The 13,217-nt window shown below is 40.1% G+C and overlaps 1 protein-coding gene across 2 annotated transcripts in view; it reads right to left on the bottom strand.

The window, feature by feature from the left end:
* CSMD1 (CUB and Sushi multiple domains 1) overlaps positions 1 to 13,217 on the bottom strand; it is a 1,753,128-nt gene that overhangs the window by 403,074 nt on the left and 1,336,837 nt on the right. For both annotated transcript variants that reach the window (XM_060291350.1, XM_060291351.1), the window contains exon 11: positions 7,377 to 7,480. In XM_060291350.1, the coding sequence (XP_060147333.1) occupies positions 7,377 to 7,480 (104 nt within the window). The remainder of the gene's footprint in view (positions 1 to 7,376; positions 7,481 to 13,217) is intronic.

The raw sequence follows: 13,217 nt of genomic DNA, 5'->3' as shown, positions 1-13,217 counted from the left end.
ACCGAGGCAGAAGGGATTTAAATTCTGGTCTTGGAAGGATATGCTTGTCATCTGAGGTTTTGCACATCTTTATTTGCAATATTGACCAGACCCTGAGAGCAAATCCGCCTGAAGGCAGTCCTGATCAGAGTTAAAGGTTCTCGATCCACCAGCATCCAGCTGGCTCCTCGTGCAGGGGACTTCCAGGCAACACGGCTATTTACACGACATGTACCAGAACAGAATGCTGAACAGGTGGAGAGGAACAGAACTCTTTTACCTCAAGCTGACTTTGAAAAATCACTCAAGGCAGTGGTTTTATAGAATAAATGATCATATTATTATATATAAAGTTAAATAAACCTGGAGATCAACAGTACATACACTGAAGCTGATAGAATTTCCCCACTGGCACCAACGTGAAATTAGAGCAAGCTTTTCAGTGAGTGTGACTCCTGCACACATTTCATTCAAATGCGACAGCTTTTATTCACCGTGCTGGAATCCATTCTAGCCAGGTGGCATAGAAGATGACGTTAGTTACATCAGTGGTCTGCCATCACCAGGTTAAATCCACTAAACAGTATCAGAATTGTTAAGCCTTTCTATGTGGCGCTGTAGACAAAATATCTAATCCAAACTTCTATCTTTCACTTCAAAGAAAAAAAGTTTACTAAGGCCCATAATGAAGTTATTTTACAGACTTCTGTTACTGAGTGCAGCCCAGATGATTTAAAAGTATATGGACACAGACACATTTTTTTCCATTCTCTTCCTTGATAAGCTCAGATATGAACCCTCAAAATGGCACAGGACACAACCAGGAGAGGACTCTGAAGGCAAGCTGGTTTGAGACTCCAGGGTCAGAGAACCAACGCAGTGCAGGCTGTCTGTGTGCCCCCCCCAAAACAGAGGACCACCAGACCTGGTGTTTCCTGAACGCTGACCAGGCAACAGAAGGCTCCAGGTAAGCTCCATCCTCATGGGGATGCAAGGGGTATCCCTCACACAACATAAGGAAGACCAGCACCACCAGCATGGGGGACGGGTGAAGGGACCTTGGTAACCACAGGTGTCCAGGGCAAGCCTTCACCTTCCCCGGGGCCCGAGCCTCCCTTTTCTGAGTAAAGCAGAACCTGTGACAGAGACCAGCCACACCAGTGACCCAATCCAGGAAGACTCTTGTCTCTGCCAATCTGAGACTGAGATGACCCTTCCCTCCCAGAGATAGGGGCAGAGGGAGGGGTGAGGGGACAAGGGGTGAGATGCAGGAGGGAAGCAGTGATGGGGGTTCCCACCAACCTCTCCCCACCAGCAAGGACAAGTGTGAGTCCCACAGGCACCAATCAACCAAGCAGACCCAGACAATGCCGTACATGCTCTGACAGTGAGCCTGTCACTGGAACCCCAGCTGACACAAGTTGGCCAAGAGCTGCGTGTTAAGTCTAGCCAGGGTGACTGTCCGCTAAAATAAGAGGTTTATATAATTCCCAGTACATCCTAACATGATAGACAAAACAGCCTGGGTCCAATTATCATACCAAGAACCAAGAAAATCACAACTTCAACAAGAAAAGACAACCAACTGACAATACCTAAAATGAATCAGATGTTGAAATTACCTGACAAGGATTTTAAAGCAGCCATTGTGTAAATGTTTCAATCATTTACAAATTCTCTGCAATCAAATAAAAAAACAAACAAACAAATAGATGATCCCAGCAAAGAAAGAGAAGTTACAAAAAAGAACCAAATGGAAATTACAGGAGTAAAAATACAATAATAGAAATTTAAAGTAACTAGATGGGCTTATAGTAAGTAGAGCGGAGATGCACGATGACATGTTAACTTGAGAACAGGTCTGTAGAATTCGCCCACACTGAATGGCAGAGAGAAAATACAATGGAAGAAAAGTGAACAAAATCTCAGGGACCTGTGGGTCAAAAACAAAAGGCCCAACATCTTATCATTCAAATCCCAGAAGGAGAGAAAGAGAGTGAGGCTAAAAGGGGGTTTAAAGAAATAATTGCTGAAAACTCCTCAAATTTGGGGAAACACATAACCTACAGTTCTACGAAACCAAGTGAACCTCAAACAGGATAAACTCAAACAAATCCATGTTAATTAAACAAATCCACCTAATTAAACTTTTGAAAAGTAAAGACAAGGAACAAAATCTTGAAAACAGCCCAGAAACCAGTTAGGCAGCCTGCTGTCTCCACGGCCATAAGTCAGGTTCCCCTTGTCTTCCTCTAGCAGAGGGAAGCAATACCTTTGTCAAAAGTTTGTCAGGAGACAATGCAGGTCCAGACAGATTCAGTGAATGGCAGTTCAACTCCTCTTCCTTCTTCCTTTCTAGTATATTCCATTTCCAAAGACAATTCTGAGCACCACATATTTCATTATATTAAGGCAGAGATAATAACTACAGTAATACAATACTATCTTCTCTTTGCATCATACCTTTCACCTTTTTCAAACAATGTTTCATTAGCCGTCTCACTTTACACTTACAACAATGCTTCCGGCTTGCAAAGTTGGCATGAGATGGGGAGCTGGTCTTGCTGCCCTGGAGGTCTTGCGTAGCCCTTACTGTTTTAAATGCACTAAGCCCCCCAAAAAAGAATGACTGCGCCTTTGAGGTTAATTCAATATCAAAAACACAAAACACACACTTTAAATGCTTTTGACTGATGAATCGTGGACGAGAGATCCTTAGCTCTCCAGGGTAACAGTGTAGCAAGCAAAACATGCATTTCCTGGCTCCTTAGAGAAAACTGCCGCATTGAGTCAACACTGGGGTTGTAAGTGGCAGAACAGCTGGAAAATGACTTAGGCTGTCTGGACTCCAAATTAGCTGGAACTAGTCTCCCCGCATCTCCCGCAGGTGCTGCCGTTGGGCTGCGCTTCCTTGGGACCTATGCATTCTTCTCCTCTGCAGGAAGGTTCTCCAGAGACCACTTCCATGGGCCCCCAAGGCCGCAGGTCAGTTTGCTTTCCCAGACACCCCAGAATAGATGGAATCCCAAACCTAAAATGCGCGTGTCCAGTGGTCCGGCTATCTCTCCTCTGACAGGGCTTCTGGAATAGAGAACTTAGGCACCATGGAGTGTCCAGAGAGCGGCAGCCTCTGCTAACCCACCCCAGCGTCATAATGAAGGTCAGGAAGCCTCTGCCTTCTCCACTTGTGGACCATCCCCTCAAAGCCTACTGTTACCCACCTCTGAGCCCTGCAATGTCTGAATTTCAATAAATGTTTCTTCAAAGAATCAAGGAAGAACATTTCCCCATAAAGAGACAAAGGAGAGAAACCTAGCAATGGATGAACTTCACTTCAAGAATAGAGCTTTCAGGATTTGAGTCTGATCTGCACTCTCATATGTGTCCATGCTCACAGGCAATGTCATTATGAGAATGATTATATGAGGAAAAAGAGTTTTGATCATGTGGCTCCAGAGTTCTAAGAATCTAAGGAGTGTACTTGCTTTCTAATTTTGAAAAATGGGTTTTTGCCTAGAGAACGTCTAGGTAGCTACCTTTACGTGCTTATTCCTAACATAAATTGCTCAAGCTTTCTCCAAAGCACTGAGATGTACTGTGATCAACTCCTCTGATAATGTCCAAAGAATACATAGACACACACATCAGTTTTCAGTGTCTGCTTTGTTATGGCTGTTGTGTAGTCTTTTAATAAAAAAAGAATGATGCCCTTCACTCAGCACCTGCAGACAACAGCAGAGGTAGGTGGAAGGCTACCATATGAGGGCTAGAGCCACTTCTAAGCCCAAGAAGCAATTTAAGAACAGTGGATCAACCAGCCATAGGAAACAACTAGTATCCTTATTGGTTAATAGACAAGTGTAGTCAGGCAGAGGCAATACTACTCGCTCACAGATTTCCCTGATACTGACTATTCATCCTTTACAGAGATGGGCACTTAAAACCTGCCACTGGTGCCTGCAATCCCCAGGACATCCTGAAATTAATGCCATGTCCTGGTCACCACTGCTAGTAACTGCAAAGGCCAGAGGAAAGTCGTGAAGAGCAATGTCTCTGGATGCAGTTTTTCTGAAAATTAAACTTGAGAAAATTACCAACATATATTCTTGGAGAGATCTCAATAGAGATTTGCTAAGTGAGTTATTTAATTTTGTTTTAAGTCTGTCATTCTGTAAAAGTAACCTGAATAAATTCACCCATCTCTTGGGAAGACTCGGCTATTGAAAGAGTCCCCCTAACATTCAGCTGTTCTCTTTTTGCGCCAAGAAAGTTAAGAAAATAAAAAGCCATTAACAGAAATTAGAATTTTTAAAAGCATATTTAGGATGAGCCAGTTAGGCTATCTCACTTTCTACATTTCTCCTGAAAATTAAGATCTGAATAGAATTCCACAGGCCCCCTAAAAAGGGGAACCTATAAAATATTGAGCTTGAGGTAGTAAATATCAGCTACCCATAAATAAGTTTCTTAACTCAAATTTTATCTGAAATATGTATCATGATAGTCAATGATTCTATACACTGTCTAGTATATAACCATCTCAGCTCACCTGCCATTTCTCCAATCAGATTTTAAACTCCAGGCTGAGACTCACGTCTGACATGTAAGTACTCAAAAATATTTGTTGCCGTATTCTCTAAAATTGCCTGTTTATCCAAAGACACCAACTGTGATTCTCTTGTTTTTTCTTTTTCTGTAATTTTGTATACTAAGGAAATATATCAGTGGCTTTGCTTTTCTCTACTGAAGATGATTAAATGCCCAACTGATCTTTGTTACATTATGTTTCCCAAAGGGCATCTCACTTTGATTCAGTTGACTGTTTAGTTTTTCCTTTATAGATGTGAGCTATTGAGAGGAGGTTCTAATAACACTTATGTCAAGGTAATACATAGTTTGCTATTGCTCCCTTAACAACAAATAGCATTAAAAAATGCATGTATGACTTCAGATCTTTAATAGTGACCTGAGGGATTTTATATGGCACTACTTTTCTATATTTATGTTCTACATTTTGCATTTATTTGAAAATTTCTCTCATTTGTTTTAATGATATCCCTTCTTAAATTAGATGTTATGGTAATAATAAAGCTATTTCACGTGTGGTTTGTATTTCTTGGTTCTCCAGTGCATTCACATGCACTATTTCATTTTGCTCCTTACCACAGGCAGGAAAAGTTTATTATACATATTTCATAGCCATAAAAACAGAGGTACAGAGAGGGTCACAGATAGTTAAGAGCAAAGCTAGAGCCAGAAATTCCACCTCTGGCATCCTGGCCTCACTGCTGTCCACTGTATCAGTGACTACAAGTACCGCTCCAGACCAATGCCAGGCTGTGTGCACACAACTGACATGGAAGATTGCAAACAATACAGATATCTGTCCCCAACCTGCAGGAATCCGTATTTTTATAAATAAATGCAATTTAAAGCTAGTAATTGGGCAAAAAAAGAATAACCATTTGGTAAGAGTGTGGGGAAACAGGGACCTTTACATACTGTGGTGGAAAAGAAAATTGATATAAACTTTTGGGGGGATTATTAGAAAAGCCTAATGATGTAAATGAAGATGCTCCTAACTCCTGAAATTCCTCTGCTGGAAATTTTCCTGAAGGCATATGAAACAGGTATGACAATTTGTACGAAGTAGTTTACTGCGTAGCTGCTTAGAAATGCAAGATTACGGGGGGATGGAGAAAAGACAAAGGCTATCAATGAGAATCAGTTAAAAAACATGGCACATCCACATGTAATGATAAGGAATATAGACACTGGAGGAGGATCACGGAGTCTGAACTCCTGGTAGAACAAACGCTAGGTTTGTGAATGGGGGTAAATCTATCTAAGCCTCAGTTTCATCATTTATATGATGAAGACAGTATTAACCCCTAACTCACAGGATTTAGGTGAAGACCAAACAAGATAATATGTATTAGGCATCTAGCACAGTGCATGGTATATAAGAGGTACTCAATAAATGCTATGAGATTACTACTGCTACTATTATAATTATTATCCTAAGTCATGGGCCAGTAACATGATTTTAATTATTAGTAGTAGTAGCTATAAAACATGAGATAAAGATATATACTGATAGGGAACTACATCCAAGATACAATAAAGGAAAAGAGAATGTCCCCAATGCCATCAGAGTACGGGTCCACTAATTTTAAAGGCACAGACAGATGTTCACTGCAGAACTTTTTACAATGTGAACTACCTCATAAGTAACTGCTAAGTAAGAGAATGAGTGGGTATAACGGCCATACCTCTTCTTGTTGTTGTTTTTCCCTAGCAGAATAATACTTTGAAGTTGTCCAGGGCAAGCTTTCTCACAAATAAAGAGAAAATCTCAGCCATGTATAAGCAGACTAAGAGAAAAAAGGTGAAAATCCTGCAGAATGACTTCCATTAGCGAAAGTAGTTTCGGGAGCCCCTACAGGAAGCTGGCTGTGCAAGGTGCGAACGCAGAGGAAGAGGCTGCAAAGACATTTCCTTCTGCACTGAAAACACTGAGGAATGAAGATACCCCTGGGTCATGGTTTTAATATTGCTAGAACAAGTCTCCTAAAAACTGTCCTATCAATATTAAAACCATGACCCGGGGGTATATTCACTCCTCAGCCTCAACTAAGAAGTCCACATGCCACAACTAAAGATCCTGCACGCCACAATGAAGATCCCGCATGCCGCGACTAAGACCCGGAGAAGCCAAAATAAATAAGTAAATAAATATTTAAAAAAAGAAAAAAAAAACTGTCCAGACTATCCTCATGGCCCTGCATCTGGAAAAGGCTGACGGTGTCCCGGGCGAAGTGGTGCAGACTCTCCCATGAGTCCAGTTGCCAATGGACCAGTGTAGGGATCTGTGTGCTGACGTTCACGGTGGGGCCGCTACTGTATTTGCCAGGACTCTGGGTACGAAAGTCCACAGATATAAAGGGCGCTACCACACTGTTCTCCCCACGCTCTCTGCTACTTTTAGTATGCAGCTCTACAGAGCACAAGGCTTTCAGAAGACATATGGCCTTATTCTAGAAGATACTTGTACTTCCCCAAACAATGACAACATAATAAGTAGAAAGAGAGGGGCGGACAAGGAGCAGTTGAGTTGAGAAACTCATCACCTCTACTTTCTGCTTTTCCATATAGTCTAATCTTTTGCCATATTTTTCAATGATTTAAAATAAAAAACACTGCCACAGATAGAATGCAATCCTGAATTAGTCCTCATCTGAAATCAGATTTAGAAACTACTAATTTAGCCATACATGGCATTTATTAAACTTCTGAGTGGGAATGGAAAGTCTGCACCAGGATCTCAAGGACACATCCGTGTTTGCACAGATAACTTCCTGTTCTGGGAAAGAAGAAACAAGGGAATATACACTTACACATACAAGACGGTTCTGGTATCACCCACTTTCCCAGCATCGCCCACGGTTAGGGTGTCGTAGCCTCTTTCCAGCTCAAACTCCTCAAAGGCAAGCTTGATGACCTAAATCAAACACAAGAGAGAATTACTTAGCATAACAGGAACTTTCTGGGACCTCACATAATGCAAATATCCAGTTGTAGTATTAATTTTGCTCCATCATTTCACTGTTATTTCAAATGATTTAAAGTTGCTTTTAAAAATAATAATTGTATATATTTGAGAGCCCTCGATTATAGAATTTTATGGAATTCAAAATTGCTATTACTCCAAAGATATTTATCATCAGCTCTAAAAATGAAATTAACCCATATTGTATTGATACTTTAAATCAAATATCTATCAAATATTTATTGTCACATAGTGTTCAGAATGACCAAAAGGTAAATCAGTATAAGCAAAATAAATGGGGACTGCAGTTAATGAGATATATTTTGAGGATACCTAGAACACCAAGGAATAGATATTTTTAGTGTGATGTCTGCAGATTTCATGTATGTACCACTATTAACATACGAAAAAGACCTTCTGAGGCTAGAAAGTTGTCCTCTACATTTAACTTTGCAAAGCCTTGTCTTTTTTTTTCTTTTTTTTTTAATAAAGAACAGTTTGTCTAGGTGTTCAACACCATTTAGACAAGACCAGTTTGTGTCTGACACATGGATATATTAGAATACTATGAACTTCTTTCTTCTCATAAAAGAAATGCTTCCTTTGTTGACCAATATTGTGATAAAGGGGGAAGAGAGTCTGTCACAAAGTTAGGCTGGAACCCTAGGTGACAAGGAGAAATATATATATAGATAATAGATAGATATCTGTAACATGAAGAAGAGAGAGAGGTAGAGGCTATCACAGACAGATGAAAGAGACAGATGGATAGATGGACAGACAGATATGATGGATAGATGAGATAGGTAGATAAATGACAGAGGGGGAGAGAGAGAGAACAGGAAGTACAGAAACCATAATATTGGAAATACATTTTAATGGGATCTACTTCAGAGTAAATCTGAAACTCTGGAATCCTATAAAAAACATTAAATGCCTGTTCATTAAACCTGAAAGAAAGACTTAAGTGGTACCAGGGGGAAGGCAGGCTTCTGACTAATATCCAATTTGATGTGTACAATACTGAGCAGGCCCTAACCAGGTGCTTTCCCAAGCAGTGCTAATATGGGATGCATTAATTCTGCTATTGGAAATTCTTACTAGAATTAGTGGTATAGCTGTTATGATTTATTTTAAAAATCTACTCTTTCAAATTTCAGCGTTTGTCTGAATACATTATTTTAGCAATCTAATTTGAAACAGGTGTAGAGGTTCATGACGTTGCAGACCAGTGTCAACATTGCATATGAAGCCCAACACCCGAGGATGGTTTTATTTCAACTTCTGTGTTTCCCATGGGCCGATTTATAAATGTCCATGGTGGTACAAGAAAGAATAAAAGGACTAAAGAATCATGCAACCTGGAGGTTCCCATCACCTTTTTTGACACATTTACTCTGTCTTGACTTGGGTAACAGCCTTCAGTGAAGCAATGATAATCCATTCAGGCCTGAGGGTCACGGTTGGCAGATTTGTAATGAGTCACAGATAGGGGGTCTCACTTCATAAATGTGTTTTCATTATGGGTGTAAAAATAACCATTCTGTAATTCTTTCAAGCCAAAGCAAAGGGTGTTGGAGAGGTTTTTGTCAGGGTTCAGATTCAACAATCAGCCTCTGCTGATAGTCATAGGACGATCTTTATGCTATTAATGCCCCATAAAAAGAGAAAAGGTGGATCCAACCTTGTGTAAAGAACCTCTCGTTTGTCAGAAAATATGGCATTCTATAAATATACCTGGTAGTAAAACAGAAATACACATCTGGAATGAAAGTTGCTGTCATTTCTCAGTGACAAGTGATGTTGATTGGAGAATTCATTTTTTAATAAAAACTGTATATAAGGAGTATATCATGATGATTTGATGTACATATACACAGTGAAATGGTTACTACAGTCAAGCTAATTAACCTGTCTCCTCACACAGTCACCCTTTGTGTATATAGTGAAAGCACCTTAAATCCATTCTCTTAGCAAATTTCTAGTAATCAATACAGTATTATTAACCATAGTCACCATGCTGCCCATTAGATCTTCAGATTTATCCATTCTTCATAATTGTAACTTTGTGCCCTTTGACCAATATCTCTCCATTTCCCCACCTTCTCATCCCTGGTCACCACTGTTCGACTCTCTGCTTCTGTGTATTTGACTTTTTTAGATTCCACACATAAGTGAGATCATGCAGTTTTTTCCTTTCTGTGTCTGTCTTGTCTCACTTAATATAATGCCTTCCCAGTGCATCCATGTTGTTGCAAATGGTAGGATCTCCTTTGTTATTAAGGCTGAATGATATTCCATTACATGTATATACACCACATCTTTATCCATTCATCCATTGATGGACACTTAGGGTGCATCCACGTCATGGGTATTGTGAATAGTTCTGCCTTATGTTTTAAAGTGTGAATGATTCAGTGGCATTTAGTCTCAATGGTCCCTTTAGCTCCACATGTGCACGCACGCGCGCGCACACACACACACACACACTCACACACACACACACGTGCTCTTCTGTGTCTTGACTGGTCCCTGCAGCTGGCCTTGTACATGCTGCTCCACATCCTTCAAGTCTCTGCATGAAGTCTGTTCTTGGTGGTGTCTCCCCTGCCCATTCTGTCCAAGACATCAGTCTCTTTGTCAACATCCAGCCCACTCCGTTTATGATGTTGCATTTTTTGAAATTCTTGCTGGTTTGCCCGTACCCTCTGCCTCACCTCCTTCATGGTACATGCCCTGAGGGCAGGCGCTACGCCCTCCATCTGCTGAGGACAACTGACTCATCTTTCAGGACGTACTGAATACCTACTCTGCCCAGGTCCAAAGAGAAGGTGCACCAAGTTCTAGCCTTCAAAAAACTTAGAGTTACAAGGGGTATCATGATAAACACAAAGTAATTATAGAATTTTTAACTTTTCCAGACAGATATTCCTTAATGACAACAAATCAAATAGGAAGGAAAATGAAAGAAGGACAAAGTTCTAGAATTCTAAAAGCTTAAGACTCACAGGGGGTAGTTCGATAAACACAAAACCCAAAACAATTATAGAATTTAACATACAGATTAAGGTTTCTCAATGACAACTGATGAAATCCTTTACTTTTTCAACTTCCAAACAGAATCTCAGAACTGTGAGAAAAAGATGCTGCTCAGTCTAGACTCTAGTGTAATTTTTAAAATACATTCTTGGTATTTTGTAATATGGTCTTTTCTCCTATTTAAACTAAAAAGACTCGAAAAGTTTGAACCATTTCTCCTTTCCCTACGTCCTGCTTCTGGCAACCACCAATCTATTCTCTGTATCTACAGCTTGTTTGTTGTTTTTTAGATTCCACATGTAAGAGAGATGAGACGGTATTTGTCTGTATCTGTCTTTGACTTATTTCACTTAGTATAATGCCCTCCAGTTCCATCCGTGTTGTGGCAGGATTCATCCCTTTTCATGGCTGAATAATATTCTTTTATACATAAAGTACATATGGTGGCAGGGAAGTAATGGAGTTAAATTACATTTGCTTATATTTTCTTACTAGAGGATGGGGAGGGTCAACAGTTTAGTGTGACCAAATGTGGAATACAGAATCTAAGCAGGCTTAAAATTACTTGATATTCTGACACCTCTGTTTTCACAGGAGGAAAATGAAAGCCAGGGAAGATGAGGGCCTTATTCTGCAGTTATTAGTGAGAGGTTTAGATCTCAAACTGGGAAATCCTGAGTCTCGATGTAGTTTTTAGATTGTTTCCCACACGTTCAAATATAAATGAAGAAGATAAGAGTAGAGGTTATAAAACTTAATTCTATTTTCAAACTTCTTTCTTTCTTACAAACTACTCATTTTAAAGTATTTCTTCGAAAGTTTTAGCTACTGTAGTCCTGTTTTCTTTCTCTGATCCCAATCTAATATGCCTTAGTACTATAGCGATGTGGCAGTCATCTCTTACGCCAAGTTGGTCTCTGGTAATTAAGCATCTCTAGGAAGACTCTGCTGTGTGATGACAGGTGGTCCAGTGAAAGACACCGCAGGCCAGCGAGAGGAAGGTGCAGGACAGGCCGTTCTCAGGGTGCGGCGGGTGCTCAGGGAAGGAACCTCAGATGCGGAAGATAAGGAACATCTTCCAGAGGAGGTGGCATCTAGGAGCTAAAATATCCAAACAGTGGGCTGAACCCAGCTGCTGGGGGTCCTGAAACCTGCCCCAGGAGTACCTCGAAGAGTGATGCCAATCGCTAGATTCCTGGAAAAACAACAGCCCAATCCTATGTCTCATCTAATTTCACTCCCTAATTTGTGCAAAATTGGTTTGTTCACTTTACAAACATTTTCAGTGGATATTCAACTATTTTTCTTCACCATCTAACCAAATTCTGTTGACTATTATCCTTGCATAATAGAAAGTAGCCAAAAAATTGATTGTGCTCAAAGTAAGTGTAATACAAATTAGTTGAATTCCTTCTCAGTTTTTTGTTTATTTTTTTAATGGTGCAAAGATGCTAATCTTTCAGACAGAAAGGTTAAAGGGAAAAAGCACACAATAATCTTAAATGAGAGAAAAATAAACTGGTCAATTTTGCGGGGTGTAAGTATGAAAAAGAAAACAGAATTTAGCTATTTAATTATGATTACATAAAAACTGCAAGAGCCTTGGCAATTAAGAATGTTATATTGGGACTTCCCTGGTGACGCAGTGGTTAAGAATCTGCCTGCCAATGCAGGGGACATGGGTTCGATCCCTGGTCCGGGAAGATCCCACATGCCACGGAGCAACTAAGTCCGTGCGCCACAACTACTGAGCATGTGCTCTAGAGCCCACAAGCCACAACTACTGAGCCCGCATGCCACAACTACTGAAGCCTGGGCGCCTAGAGCCCTTGCTCCACAACAAGAGAAGCCACTGCAATAAGAAGCCTGCGCACCGCAACAAAGAGTAGCCCCAGCTTCCCACAACTAAAGAAAGCCCGCACGCAGCAGCGGAGACTCAATGCAGCCAAAAATTAATTAATTAATTAATCAATTAAAAAAAGAATGTTATATTGTCAGAAGAGCTTTTTTTTAATTTTTGTTTTGAGACACTCAATTTTCTAAATAGAGAAAAGAGAAATATACGATGACAGAGTGGTAGAATTGATATAATACTGAATTTTTAAGTATTAACTTAAAACAAATATGAAAACATTGCTCTGAAAAACAAAATGGAAGTACACTACATAGTCACAATTCATTAGGGGAAAAAAAGCCAGTCACTATAGGCCCATTCAAATAAGGAGTCCATCTCACCTGACTCAATTAAGCTAGAGGAATCCAGATGTATCAGTTCATATACACACACACACACACACACACACTCACACAGACACCCCATATGGATCACTGGGCTTCCTCATCAAAAGTTTTATTTCTAATATGCTTTTTGTTTCAGTGTTATCTTTAAACTACATTTGGGGTTCTTTTGGATGACATGTTTCTGCCCAAAATTGTGATGGTAGGAAGAGATACAGAATAAGAGGAAGATTTTACCATTTTCCAAGATGTAGAACTGACAGCACAAAATAAATAAGTAAAAAGCCCCTACATCTTGGAAAAAGCTAACTCATAAATGCCTTAATGAATGACGGTAGCGTTGAAATCAACAGGGTAGGGAATAAGGACTTGAAACACAAGGGGACAGAAACTGATAAAAAGAAGTCTTAAT

Source organism: Globicephala melas, chromosome 21 (assembly GCF_963455315.2).
Source record: "Globicephala melas chromosome 21, mGloMel1.2, whole genome shotgun sequence".
In the NCBI taxonomy this organism is placed as follows: Eukaryota; Metazoa; Chordata; class Mammalia; order Artiodactyla; family Delphinidae; genus Globicephala; species Globicephala melas.
Note: the sequence above shows the minus strand (reverse complement) of the source record. Positions and strands in the feature narration are given on the sequence as shown.